Below are 13237 nucleotides of genomic sequence, written 5' to 3'. Positions count from 1 at the left end.
TGGCAGCAGCTCCGTAGCTGCCTGCCAAGACCTTTTACTCCAAACACACAGAAACAAAAACAATACACACAGTTGAAAGCCACAGCACACTACTTTGCCAGAGATTCAGCTTTTGTCCGTCACAGAGGTCCAAATGGCCACCACCACCCTTTTATAGCCTGTGGGGTGTGGTCCAGTGACTCAGCTTAATCTCTGGCACATCTCTTTTTCTGCTGCGCACGCTTGTCGCTCCTATGCTGGCGTGGATCCAGCCACAACTTCTCTTCCTCATTATCCGACACACCTGGCTCCTGGCCAATCTGAGAAACACCGGGCTCCTGGCCAATCTCAGAACCACCTGGCTCCTGGTCAATCTCTTCTCCGTCGGGAGACACCTGAGGCATTGCCAAAGAGGAGGGTCCTAGAGAGGGAGGCCTGGCCATCTCCTCTCCTTCATGTTCGAAGCCTTTTTCCTCCGATAAGAGGGGCTCACAAGATGGAGCCACAACACGACCTTACCCAGATGACTACTGATTACTGCTTTGACATGGGACAAACCGTGAGGTGTTGATTTCAAACACTTGAGAGTTTATGCCTGGTAGCACTTCCTGAATAACAGGTTTCCCCCCAAATTGACTGAATGATTCTTCCTGTGAGAAATTAGGAACAGACTGAAAAAGGAGCAAAAGGGAGACTGAACATCATCAATCAAAAGGCAGATGGAACATCCATTGGTCATCTGGCTCATCAAGACAGAGTTCCACAACCTTTGGAGATTGGGGGGGGGCAGGGAGGAAAGAAGGGATGGTTTCATTGGGGATGTGTGAATGCATGCTCACGTGGACATGAATGAACACATGTTCGTGTGAGTGGGGCCGTGAGCGCTTACGCAAGTAGGGCATCAAGCATCGATGGGGCTGCAAACACCCGCAATGCTCGGATGAGAGGGGCAGCAAATGCATGCACGCTTGTGTGAACGGGGCCGCGAACACCTGCAATGCTCATGCAGTTGCAGCCACAAACACCAGTGACACTTGCGCAAATAGGGCTGCGAATGCCAGCAACGCTCGCGCAAGGGGCTGTGCACACGCCTGCAGTGACCGGCCACTCATGTGGCCAGGTGGCCAATAGGCAGTAGCCCGGTAGTGGGCTATGGCCCACAAGCTGGGAACCCATGTCATAAGAGGCAACTTGGCCCAGATGGAAGAAACTTTTCAAAATCAGTGAGAGACATTCCACCTGACAATAAATGAGGGCTACAAAAGTCCTCTTGCAGTTTCCAAGAAGCTGTATTTATCCAAGACTAGCATCAGACATGAGAGCCAGTTTGGTATCGCAGTGAGGTATTAGACATAGCTGACTCAGGAATTCTGGGAGTTGAAGTCCATGAGTCATAAAAGAGCCGAGGTTGCCTACCCCTGAACTAGGAGATCATGACTTCCAAACCTACCATAAGCATGAAGCCTGCTGAATGACTTCAGGCCAGTTATTTTCTCTCAGCCCTAGGAAGCAGGCAATGGCAAACCTTGCCAAGAAATCTTGTCGAGAAAACTGCAGGGGCTTCCCCAGGCAGTCTCCAAGTGGAACTGGACAACTCGCTGTAGCTGACTCAGCCCAGCCACCTTGCTGCAGGGCAACTGGCCCTGGCCAACTTGCCGTGGGACAATTCAACACGAGATAACTCAAGAGAGGGACAAGAGGGACAAGAGGCTCCGTGCTCTGGCTCACCCCAGCCTCGAAGACTTGTAACCTGAGAAGGTTCAAACCTAAAGCAAGGTTTGCTGTAATTCACTTGTCCCTCTCTTGAGTTATCCCGCACTGAATTGTTCCGCAGCGAGTTGGGCGTGGCGAGTCAGCAAGGGTGAGTCAACCATGGTGAGATGGCTGGGACAAGTTGGCCGTGGTGAGTTATCCTGGACCTGTCTCCAAGAACCGGACCCAACAGAACAGAATGAAAAACAAAAAAAATCATTAGCGGTACCTTTCTGCAGTCTGTAATTCACGCTTCCTCAATCTTGCTGGGCTGCGTGGGGGACGATATGCATACCCAAACTGGTCACACCCATCTGCCATTGTGCTGGGTTTACCCCAGGCCTTTGCCTGGTTTTTTTTTTAAAAAAACAGTGAATAAAGATAGCTCCCTTACCTGAACATTCTGGATTGTGACACTCCCTGGCATCAGCGTGAGCTCCTTTGCACTCTGCCAAGCCATGAGCCAAGACACTGCATTTGCGGGTTCGCTGCTGAGTCCCATTGGAACATGTCACTGAGCACCGGCTCCAGGATCCCCAGTCCAGCCATTGGCCTTCCACTGTCACAAAAAAAGCACAAGCAAAAGTCCTTTCATGAAGGATTGAGTAATTCAAGATGTTCTTCTTTCAGTTCAGACCACCATCATCTCCATCCCCTCTAGGTCCCAAAGTAGGAATCCCTCATGAAGCTTCTCCTCAAACTTATCTTGAGCAGAATGAACAATAAGATGGTCGAGATCAGGGGTAGGCAACCTTGGCTCTTTTATGACTCGTGGACTTCAACTCCCAGAATTCCTGAGCCAGCATGGCTCAGCTTGGAAACCTCTCCCTTTCCCCTCAGCATGGATGGCTCAGGAATTCTGGGAGTTGAAGTCCACGAGTCATAAAAGAGCCGAGGTTGCCTATCCCTGGTCTAGATGAACCACTGTCTGAGTTCTACAATGTATTTTCCTTCAAAGAAGAATGATGCAACTGAGCAGGCTCTTACCAACAACCACATCACACACCATGAGAAGGAAGGGGGTGAAAAATAGGCAGGAAAATCCAGTGACCAACATGCTGTAAACCAGACTTTTCAATTCATGGTACACCGTAGTTTACAATAGTGCTTCTCGACCTCAGCAGTTTTAAGATGCATGGTGGATGGAGAAATTCTCAGAGTTGTAGTCCACACATTTTAAAGTGGCCGAGACTGAAAAATGCTGGTTAGGTCATAGTTTCCAGCTTCACATAGAAAAGAGAGATTGAAATGAAGAGAGGACAGAGTTACCAGTGAAACCTACTTGGTAAGGACAGCAATCTCTGAACTGTTTGAGCATAGGAGAAATATAAATATATATAAAATATATAAAATAAAATAAATATTTTAAAATAACTAATCCTCACTCTTTATATATCGGGAGGACTGTGGTAGCAAGTTCTGCCTAACCTTGTTAATTCCCCCCCGTGTTTTATCGCATTTGTTAATGTTTCAACTTCAATAACAGTTGCCAGGTGCAAAAGATCAGGACCACATGTGAGGTTCCAACTAAACTGATTTACTGCTCATGCCTATGTACAAGAATCTTTGGTCACCATGATGTAAAAAAGATGCTGAGACTCTAGAAAGAGTACAGAGAAGAGCAACAAAGATGATCAGGGGACTGGAGGCTAAAACATATGAGGAACGGTTGCTGGAATTGGGTATGTCTAGTTTAATGAAGAGAAGGAGGAGGGGGGACATGATAGCAGTGTTCCAATATCTCAGGGGCTGCCCCAAAGAAGAGGGAGTCAAGCTATTCTCCAAGGTGCCTGAAGGCAGGACAAGAAGCAACGGATGGAAACTGATCAAGGAGAGAAGCAACTTAGAACTAAGGAGAAACTTCCTGACAGTGAGAACAATTAACCAGTGGAACAACCTGCCTCCAGAAGCGGTGAATGCTCCAACACTGGAAGTTTTTAAGAAGAGACTGGACAGCCGTTTGTCTGAAATGGTGTAGGGTTCCTGCCTGGGCAGGGGGTTGGACTCGATGACCTCCAAGGTCCCTTCCAACTTCATTATTACTATTATTATTATAATCTACTCAGTTGATGGTTAGCAGTATTTTGGCACTAAATAAGGGTTAACAGAATTCAAGAGGGGTTGGATTTAGTCTGTTTGTGGCTACATAGAGACTCTGTGCTGATTCCTCTTTTGACTCCACCCCAGGCTCTCCTTCTCTACGTTGGTCTCTGAAGGTCCCTTTTGGAAGGGGGGGGGGTCTTTCGCAGACAGGTTTTTCAGACAAGATGCAAAAGACTGACAGATAAAATTAGGGCGCATGCTTAGACTTCAAAACTGAATAAAATAAGCAGCTGATGGTGAGAGATTACAGGAAGGCTGGAAAGGAACGGAAGAGAGAACAAAGAACAGCAGACAAAACAATTGAGGGCTTATCTCATAAATGGCTGCTCAGCCCAAGCGGGAAGAAATCTGCTAAGAGGCTTTTCGAAGGATTCAAAAGAATCTCTGCCTTAATGGGCTTAACTCGTTATAAAGGAGTCTGAGGATTCCTTAGAATTTGGTTCTAGGGTTCTGCATTGCCGACAGTCCCTCTGGATCGAAGTTACAAAGGATAGCGCACTACACACCTTTTATGCATTTGTAATAACTTACAAGTGGAAGATTTGACCCATTGCTTATTTCATAACAAACCTTATCAGGAACCTAGAGCTAGATTCATTCCGCCCTTGTTACTTCAACTATATTAGTTTTAGTTTGGAAGAAAAAAAAATCTATTTTCTGTTGCCTGATGGAGATGAACAGGTAACAAAACAAGTTGCATTGTTCGCAATGGCTGTAAGGAAGATATGAAAGAACACACTGACAAATAGCAGCTGTTAACGTTAGAGGGGATGTATTGAACTAACATGATTGCTGTAATTTTTGATGTCGTTTGCTAAAATCTATGGTTGCAAATATTTAAATACAAAAAAAAAAAACACGCAAATATACTGTATTTCTCCGAAAAAAGCATTAAAGTTACTTTAATGCAACCTTTGTAAGGGCAAGACATTAATGCAAAAATGATAACTGCGTCTCCTATTCTTCTCCTAGCCACATTTTGCGATAGTCCAAGGCAACAACATTGTACATTTCCTCACTAGCAGGTCCTATCAATAGCAGCCAACGTTGTGAGAAGGAAAATCCCAAATTATAACAAGATTGGGGCATGAGTGTAAGTCAGTGTGAACTTAAATCTATTTGTCCGCATGTTTTTTTTTTCTATTGAAGTTCTGTCTATCATCTCTACTGGAGTTATGACAAACCAAAGAAATATTGGGATCCGATTTTTATACTAATTCAGAAGATTTTTAAATATAAAAACGAACCCCTATTTTTTTCCTCTTAGGTTTGAAGAGTTTGAACAAAAATTTGGAACTTACTATGTATGTTAGCAGCAGCAAAAAAATTTATATGCACAAATATAGAAAGGTATACTAATTTGTACAATGGATGGTGGCAGTAAAGGTGATAGATTGGCAGAGAGGGCAAAATTGGCTATGCTAATTAAAAGAGAAAAAAATCTAATTTTGTTTCTATTTGGAAACCACTTCTGGGTTTTGTAGTCAAAAATGAAAAATACAAAATTCTAATTTTGGATTTTGACGATTGCAATGATTTTGTGTTGTTATACAAAGATTGCAGGTTGTAACTTTTTTTGTATTCTATTGCAATGAAAAAAATCAGAAGTCCTTCCTTCCTTCCTTCCTTCCTTCCTTCCTTCCTTCCTTCCTTCCTTCCTTCCTTCCTGTGTTAAAATTTTGTTTGCATTTGTATTTTAATTTATAATAAACTTTAACATTTTAAAAAAATATTGGGGTATGAATTCATTGCTCAGGAACAAAGACCTAGCAGTGAGACCCCCGGGGTCAAATTTAATATCCTTTTTCCCCTCTCCGCAGGCCAAGAACGTATGGAGCAATAAGCCTTTGTGGACAGTAGCTCTATCTGGAGAAGAATTGCTATTCGGCTCTGTGACACTGAACTGTATGGCTGCTGTTTTTGCCACCAGAAGCAGCAAATGTAATGGAACAAGTTGTTTCAGATGAAGCCAGCAACAAAGCACAAGATGACATTTCAGTTCCTGGTCCAGAGCTACACACGGACTCTCTCGCGCATTTATCTAAGTCTAAGTGCTACTTAACAAGTACAGGATAAAGCAAGCCTTGATGCCACCTCATCATAGGAAAGTATCTGAAAAGGAGGAGAGTCTGTAGGAGAGTCTGGAAGAGGCTTTGAAACTCAGAGAAGAAGTCTTGAAAAGACGTCTGTCTTCCGGGGAGTTGGTTTTTTTTTTAAGCCTACTAAGATCAATTCTAGGCTGTGTACTCCTTGCTTGTAGAATCCTCCAATCTGTGGTGTTCAAAAGCTATTACTTATCTGGGATGTCCTCAATTCTCCCTTCCCCTGTGTTATCTGGAAAGAGGGAAAGGCAAGCAGAGGGGAAAGTGTGGTGGGACTGGGAAAAATCTTCTGTAACCCAATGCTAGGAGATAAATTAAGGCTCTGTAAAGCAGCTGCAGCTTCTCCTTCTTCTCCTCTTCACCTTAGAGAAGGTGCTGTCGGTATATTGGTGACCTACGATGATTAGATTTAGCCTCAGTGTTCCCCCAAAAATTGGAATGCAGCATCATCAACGATAATACAGATCCATTACCCTTTCCCATTCTTCTTCATCACTTTGACTAATTCCTTCCCCCCAACATTGCCCAGGTTTAGGCTTGAACATTTTTCCCCAGTAAGATTCCATTTTATTCTTGACTAGCTGTACCCGGCCACGCGTTGCTGTGGCTCAGTCTGGTAAAAGCGTGTGTTGCTTTTACATCCAACAGATGGCGCTGTTTTTCAAAAAAGCATGTTTTCCCTGTCACAGGTGTGACATCTATATAATAGCAGGTATATAAAAACATGCGCGTATTCGAATGCAACGTTGTGTCAAAGTTTCAAAGCAATCGGTGAAGAACTTTCGGAGATTTAAGATTTTGAACAAACGAACATTTACATTTTTATTTATATAAGATTTTATAAACATAAAGCTATCCAGTGAGGATCGTGAGTCTTGCTCAGCCTGGATATAAATGAGAGATGGTGGATTTGGTGAAGTAGTAGGCTGAGTACCAACATTATGTTTCCGATGAAAATCAATCTTAGACCAAGAAAGTGGAAAAGTAAACTTTTGAAGAACAACGTGTGGCAACGTAGATTGGTTTCCCTGTCTAACTCATGATGTCTTTCTTCCCTTACCGGTCAGGATGTTTCCTTAATCTGGAGTCCTTTATATTTGTCTCTGCCAGTTCTTAAAAACAAACCTACGCTGACTTCTGACAATGTCCTGTACAGAACTATAACTTTTTCAGCAATATTGTGAAATGGTTGGCATTATCTTCTCCCAAGGTGTTTTTTTTCCTCTTCTCTGTTTAGCTTAGAGCTTTGACACCCCTCTACTCATCCTCAAGCTTCTGAATCCAGAGAAGGTAGATGAGGTCCTGCCAGCTGTTGAGATGACCTCCCCATAGTTAGTCACCCTTGGTGGTAAGACCTGAGCTTCTCATTAGCCAGAGATCTGGAATCCTCTTATAAGCCCCAAATCCTAACGCACAAAAATCTAAAATCAGTAGCTAAGAAAAAAAAAACAGCCTTTCCAGTAGACCAGATGGTGCCGCTTGGCCTCGCTTAGTGGTCTGGCAGCTCAAAGGAAATGGCTGTGAGTTGCATGTAGTCAACGGAGCTGGTGCACCTTGCACAAGCCTGGCCTGTTGTCTTCATTTGAACAGCACCAGTACCCAAAGGACGAAATGAATGTTGTCAAAAACAGAGGAAAAGTAAAGCCCAGGATAGTTTTTATCAAGCAGTTTGCAACAGCTGGTGAGGATGGTGGCTGCTCCTCACTGAAGCTGTGCAAAAGCTGCTGTCTGCCATCGTCTGCTTCTGCTACTATAGGTAGGAACCGATAAAGATGCCTCATTAAATCATAATGGGGCCTTGGAGGTGATTTAGTCCAGCCTCTTGCACATTGCAGGATCTTCAATGAAGGATGAAACTGCAGTATTGCTGGCAAGTGACCATCCATCTCATAGCCCTGCCAGCTCTCCAGGCAGGCTGTTTCACTGCTGAAAAATTTCCTCGGTTGGAAAGCTTTTTTTTAACATTCAGCCCAGATCTGTGTGACTGACATTTCTACTCCAAAAATAATGTTGCTCCATCTTCTGCCTGGAGGAGGTCTCTCCCAAACTTTCACTTTTCTGGGCTTAAGACATTTGGCTGCTTCAAACATTTCTTGTAGGTTTTTAAGTTTCGAAATAGACTGGATGCCATCTCTTTTAATGCAGCCTAAAATGTTTCTTTTCTTCTTTTTTTTTTAACAGATGCATCACACTGCTGGCTTATATTCAGCTTATCCACTGAAGCAGTTGGATCTTCTTTGCATTTTCTGCTGCCAAGTCTGATCTCTCCCATCTATATCTATACCAGAATTGCAAAGCCTTCATTTATCTTGGTTGACTTCCCTTGTGTTGGTTTCAGTTGCGTTCCAGCCTATCAAAATCCTTTGGAATCTTAATTCAGGACGGAAATGGAATATCCATTATGAATTTTTAATAAGCATTCATGCATCGTCTCACGCTGAAATGTTTAAATTGGTTCTCATCCCTTAATCTAACATTGCTGTATATAATTTAGTCCAATGATCGCGTTTGTACAATATGCAAAAGGAGAGCCAAAATGGGCTGGGTACTTTGTAGAAGCCCAGCAATTATTTCTTTGTCTTATGTGAGTGGTGCTACTACATTCTCCTAGCCTGAGTTCAGGTGTGTCAAAATAATTGAGAAACTTTTACAATGAATGAGAAATGATCCTTAGTAGTCAATTTGGAGAAACAGAGTATTCAAAACATGGAAAAATAATGACAGGGATGTATAAATGTCTATGGAGATTGTCAGTCATCCAGGTCATAGTTATCCCAAAGATGTTTTTTCATGAGGCAACTGGACTTTTTTGTTTTTCTTTGACAATGTTTCGCTTCTCATCCAAGAAGCTTCTTCAGCTCTGAGCTATTGGGAAGAACAGCCCATTGGGATCTCAACCACAGACTGTCGTATTTCCTCCTGGGGTCAAATGTTCATATTGTATGCAGAATGCTAAGTTTATAACTAAGGCAGTGATCCTAAGAACAAGATACATTGAACAAATTGGGATACCCTGTAAGGGAGAGTCATTTATCTGATTACTGACTTCTTATGTTACCACATATGTATTTTATCATTCTATTTCCTCCTACCTACTTTGTTACGGAATGTATGTGCTACATTTTATTTTACCTTATTTTATTTTATTTTATTGCTAAGGTCACAAGATTAATCAATTAATAAACTACTACTACTACTACAACGTTATGAAAGTGGAACATCTGTATTAATATACCCAGACTCGTTTCCTGAGATGGGCGACTATAGAAATCAAATTAATAAATAAATACATCTGTGTTAATACTATACGGTAGAAAACAAAGGTAGTATCAGCCACTTGATTAGTGAACTTACAGTTGACAGTGGAGAAAAGAAGCTGATTGGCTGCTTTGTTTTCATGTACTCAAAAATAACTAAAAGTGGACAGTTTGATGGAGAAGTAAAGAGGAGATTACTCTCAGGGCGATGACAAATGTAGACACAGTCGTGAAGGATAAAGATAGTTCTATGACAAAAAAGACAAGAATAGTTAAAACAATGATCTTTACAGTGATAATGTATGGCTGTGAAAGTCTGACACTGAGAAAGAGCAAGAGCAAGAGAATAAACTCCTTTGAATTATGGATTTGGAGATGGTTCCTAAGAGCACCATGGACTGCAAGAAGAACTAGCCAATCAATCCTGAAGCAAATAAAAACTGGCTACTCTCTGGAGGTAACAATCAGTAAGCAGAACCTCACATAGTTTGGACACGTGAGATGATGGATAACTATCCTTGGCAAGATTGAAGGGAGCAGAAAGAGAAGGTGGATGGAGAAGATGAAGATCACTGGGACGTCCTTGGAAAAACTGTAAGTTACCGTTGAAGTCAAGTTGAAATGAGAAGCGTTTGTCCAAAGATTGTCAAGAATGGAACCCAACTTGATAACATTTAACTATGTTGTTCAATGAGTATTTCACATTTTATCTCTTTCAGTGCTCTAGCAGAAAGACCCAACCTGATGTTGTTAAACAACTATGTTGTTAAATGAGTATTTTACATTGTATCTCTTTCAGTGCCTTAGAAGAAAGATGCAAGATGATGTGCATTGGCCATTTTCTACCTTTTATCATTTTTCCAAGATCAATTTCTGAACACTCCTTTGAGAGTTTCCTTTTGCAAGATAAGCTCTATTTCCCAAGTTTTAGATACCCAACAAGATGAAATTCAGTGGTGAAAAAAGTAAGGTCCTGCACACAAGCAGGAAAAACCAAATTCATGGGTTGATGCCCTTGATAGGGATCTTGGTATCTTAGTAGTGGACCATCACTCAAGTATGAGCCAGCAATGTGCTGCAACTAACAAAAAAAACCCAATGCAATCCTAAGCTGCATCAATAGAGGGAAAGCACCAAGATCATAAGAAGCGATAATACCACTTTACCACACAAGTGAAACCACGCTTCAAAGTTCTGGTCACCACGATACAAAAAAAAGATGCTGAAACTCTAGAAAGTGTGCAGAGAACAGCAACAAAGTTGATAAAAGGTCTGGAATCTAAATCATATGATGAACGGTTGAGGGAACCAGGTATGTCTAGCCCAGGGGTAGGCAACCTTGGCTCTTTTATGACTCGTGGACTTCAACTCCCAGAATTCCTGAGCCACTGGAGGACAGCCATTGGACTACAGTGAAGTTGCTGTTTCTCAGGAAGAAAGGAACATAATCCAAGGGGTGGGGGATGGAGAGGAGACAGCATATCCCAGAGTTGGATAGGAAGACACAGAGAAAGAGAGTTAGGTTAGTCACTCCCTAGAATCTCTTAAATTATATCCATTGGGTTGACAGTAGTAAGGGTTTAGTCTGGCAAGATTCTGTCTATTGGGTATAAGCAGATAAAGAATTGAACTTTGTCTGGATTGTTCTCTGTCATTCTTGGGCTGGACTTGACAAGGGACACCTGTTAGCTGAATGAAATATCTGTATTCAGTGTGGCCTGTCATTCTCTTTCAGCCCAACACATCTCACAAGCTGGTTGTTGTGAGGAAAATAGGAGGAGGAAGGACTATTAGGTATGTTTGATGTCTTGAGTTACTTATATGTAAAGTAATAAAGGTGGATAAAAATCTAATAAATAAATAGGTGATATGTTGGGAAAAATTCCAGCTGAGTGCAGATTGGCAGTAAATTATTTACGCTCTTTCTCAAGTCAATCCAATATATTTCTATCCTAATATCCAGTGCTTTTTTTCTAAAAAAAAAAAAAAAAAAAAAAAGGTGCCGGAACTCACACATATCATACAACACGCCTTGCCTACCCTACAAGGTTCCATCCAAAAAAGGTGCCGGAACTCCGTTCTGGGCATTCTATGAGAAAAAAAGCCCTGCTAATATCCATCCTGCAGTTATATGCTCAACATCAACTTTCTTTCTTCTGTCCAGAACCAATTATTTTTCCTTTTTCATCAGCTCTTCCACAAATTGCAAAACTGTGACTTAGCTGGACATGGATGCAGAACTATCCTCCAAATTTTCTCTTAGCATCATGCTTGGGAGACCAAAGTGGCCCCCAAATTAATGTGAATTAAAAAAAATGGTAGCAACAGCTACTGTACATTAATAACATCAAAGCATACATAGCAATGTCCCCAGATTGAATCCCTAAAGGTCTTATAAATGAAAGCCAGCAAGGGACTCTCTCCAGTAATTTAGATCAACCTTTCAAAAACCTTCTGCTTTCCAGCTGTTTTTGGAAGTACAATTTTATTTATATATTTATTTAGAGAATCTATCAATTTAAAGGATTTACAATTGCCCTTTAAAGAGGACAGAACATTCCTATTCCTGAAAACGAAAACCTACTTTGCAGTTCTTCTTCTTTTTCCATTTTCCCCTAGCTATGAAAAAAAACACACATTTACATGAACACAGCTTTCAAAGATAAGCACTTTCTCAGGCCTACCCTTTGGGATTTTATAGGTAAATTCAACCCTGGGTAGAAAGAAAGCAGACTGGGTTGCCAAGAATAAAAAAACAATCGGAAAACTATAGCACAAAGCATGACAAACATGCAAAGCTTTGCGTTAAGCTTTGCTAGAGACAATTTCCCTTTTTCAAAATGAAATCAAAATCATGTTCTGCAGTAGCATACAGTATTTTTCAGGGACCTTAGAATGGCATAGCATTATTTTTTGGGGGGGAAAACCCAGTAAAATTAAATCTTGCTTGAGTATAATTGGATGAAACATAACAACAACAAATTTAAAGAAAACTCCCTCCCCCACTCACACACACACAGACCAATCTATGGCAAACTAGATTGTGGTGCAATTAAGCCAATTGTGCGTGCAACGTGCAACAATTATCCAGCCTAGTGAAATGTGTATTCTGAAACCCACATCACTGGATGAAGATAAAACATGATGTGAAATTAAATCAGTGGCATAAACAACGCTCAAACATCATTCACATCTGCAGTCTTTTATATTCTTCTCAAAGATTGTGAAAAGGGTAACCAGATGCACATGGAGAGACCATGTGTATTGCATGCACAAGGCCTCTGGTTCAATTTCCAGAAACATCTGTCAAAGTCCAGTCAATCGTTTATCATTTTGGCAACACCCAGCAGTCAAGGGTTCTTAGCCAGCATTAGCAATTTTCCATACCCTAACTCAGAATCCCACAGTCCTGTGACTGACCAGTAGTAGCATCTGTTAGAAGCTACAATGACATCAGACTGACATAACTATATGACACAATTGTGCAAAGGATTGGTGTGGCTCGTTTACTGACGTTCATTGCACTCAGTATGCATGCATGTATGTATGAAATTTAGATTTTTGTGTATTTGTCTAATCTGAAAGTAGAGGATGTTCTAGTATGTATGTATGTAGAACTAAGGAAAATTTTTTTGACAGAACAATAAACCAGTGGAATGGTTTGCCTCCAGAAATTGTGGGTGCTCCATCACTGGTGGCTTTTAAGAAGAGACTGGACAGCCACTTGTCTGGAGTGGATAGGGCCTCTTGCCTGAGCAGAGCGTTGGACTAGAAGATCTCCAGGGCCCCTTGCAACTCTATTATTTTAATTAGAACTTGTATTTTAATTAGTATTTGTATCTTTATAACATTTTATATTTATAGGTTTTTATAGTTGGATCTTTTTAATATTGAAAGCCGCCCAGAGTTACTGGCCGCCCTGTGGTAAGATGGGTGGCCAATAAACTTTACAAACAAAGAAATAAATACTTTGACTTTCCTGAAATTTGACAATAACTGCTTACCTTCTAAAATTACTCCAGCTTTGCTAAAGGATTATCCTGT

General features: G+C 41.4%; 1 protein-coding gene across 1 annotated transcript in view; it reads right to left on the bottom strand.

The window, feature by feature from the left end:
• Window positions 1-13237, bottom strand: part of ADGRB2 (adhesion G protein-coupled receptor B2) — a 161347-nt gene that overhangs the window by 93741 nt on the left and 54369 nt on the right. Inside the window, exon 6 of the mRNA XM_015819030.1 lies at window positions 2126-2290. Within this exon, the coding sequence (XP_015674516.1) occupies window positions 2126-2290 (165 nt within the window). The remainder of the gene's footprint in view (window positions 1-2125; window positions 2291-13237) is intronic.

Source organism: Protobothrops mucrosquamatus, unplaced genomic scaffold (assembly GCF_001527695.2).
Source record: "Protobothrops mucrosquamatus isolate PMUCROS unplaced genomic scaffold, P.Mucros_1.0 scaffold851, whole genome shotgun sequence".
NCBI lineage: Eukaryota > Metazoa > Chordata > Lepidosauria > Squamata > Viperidae > Protobothrops > Protobothrops mucrosquamatus.
Note: the sequence above shows the minus strand (reverse complement) of the source record. Positions and strands in the feature narration are given on the sequence as shown.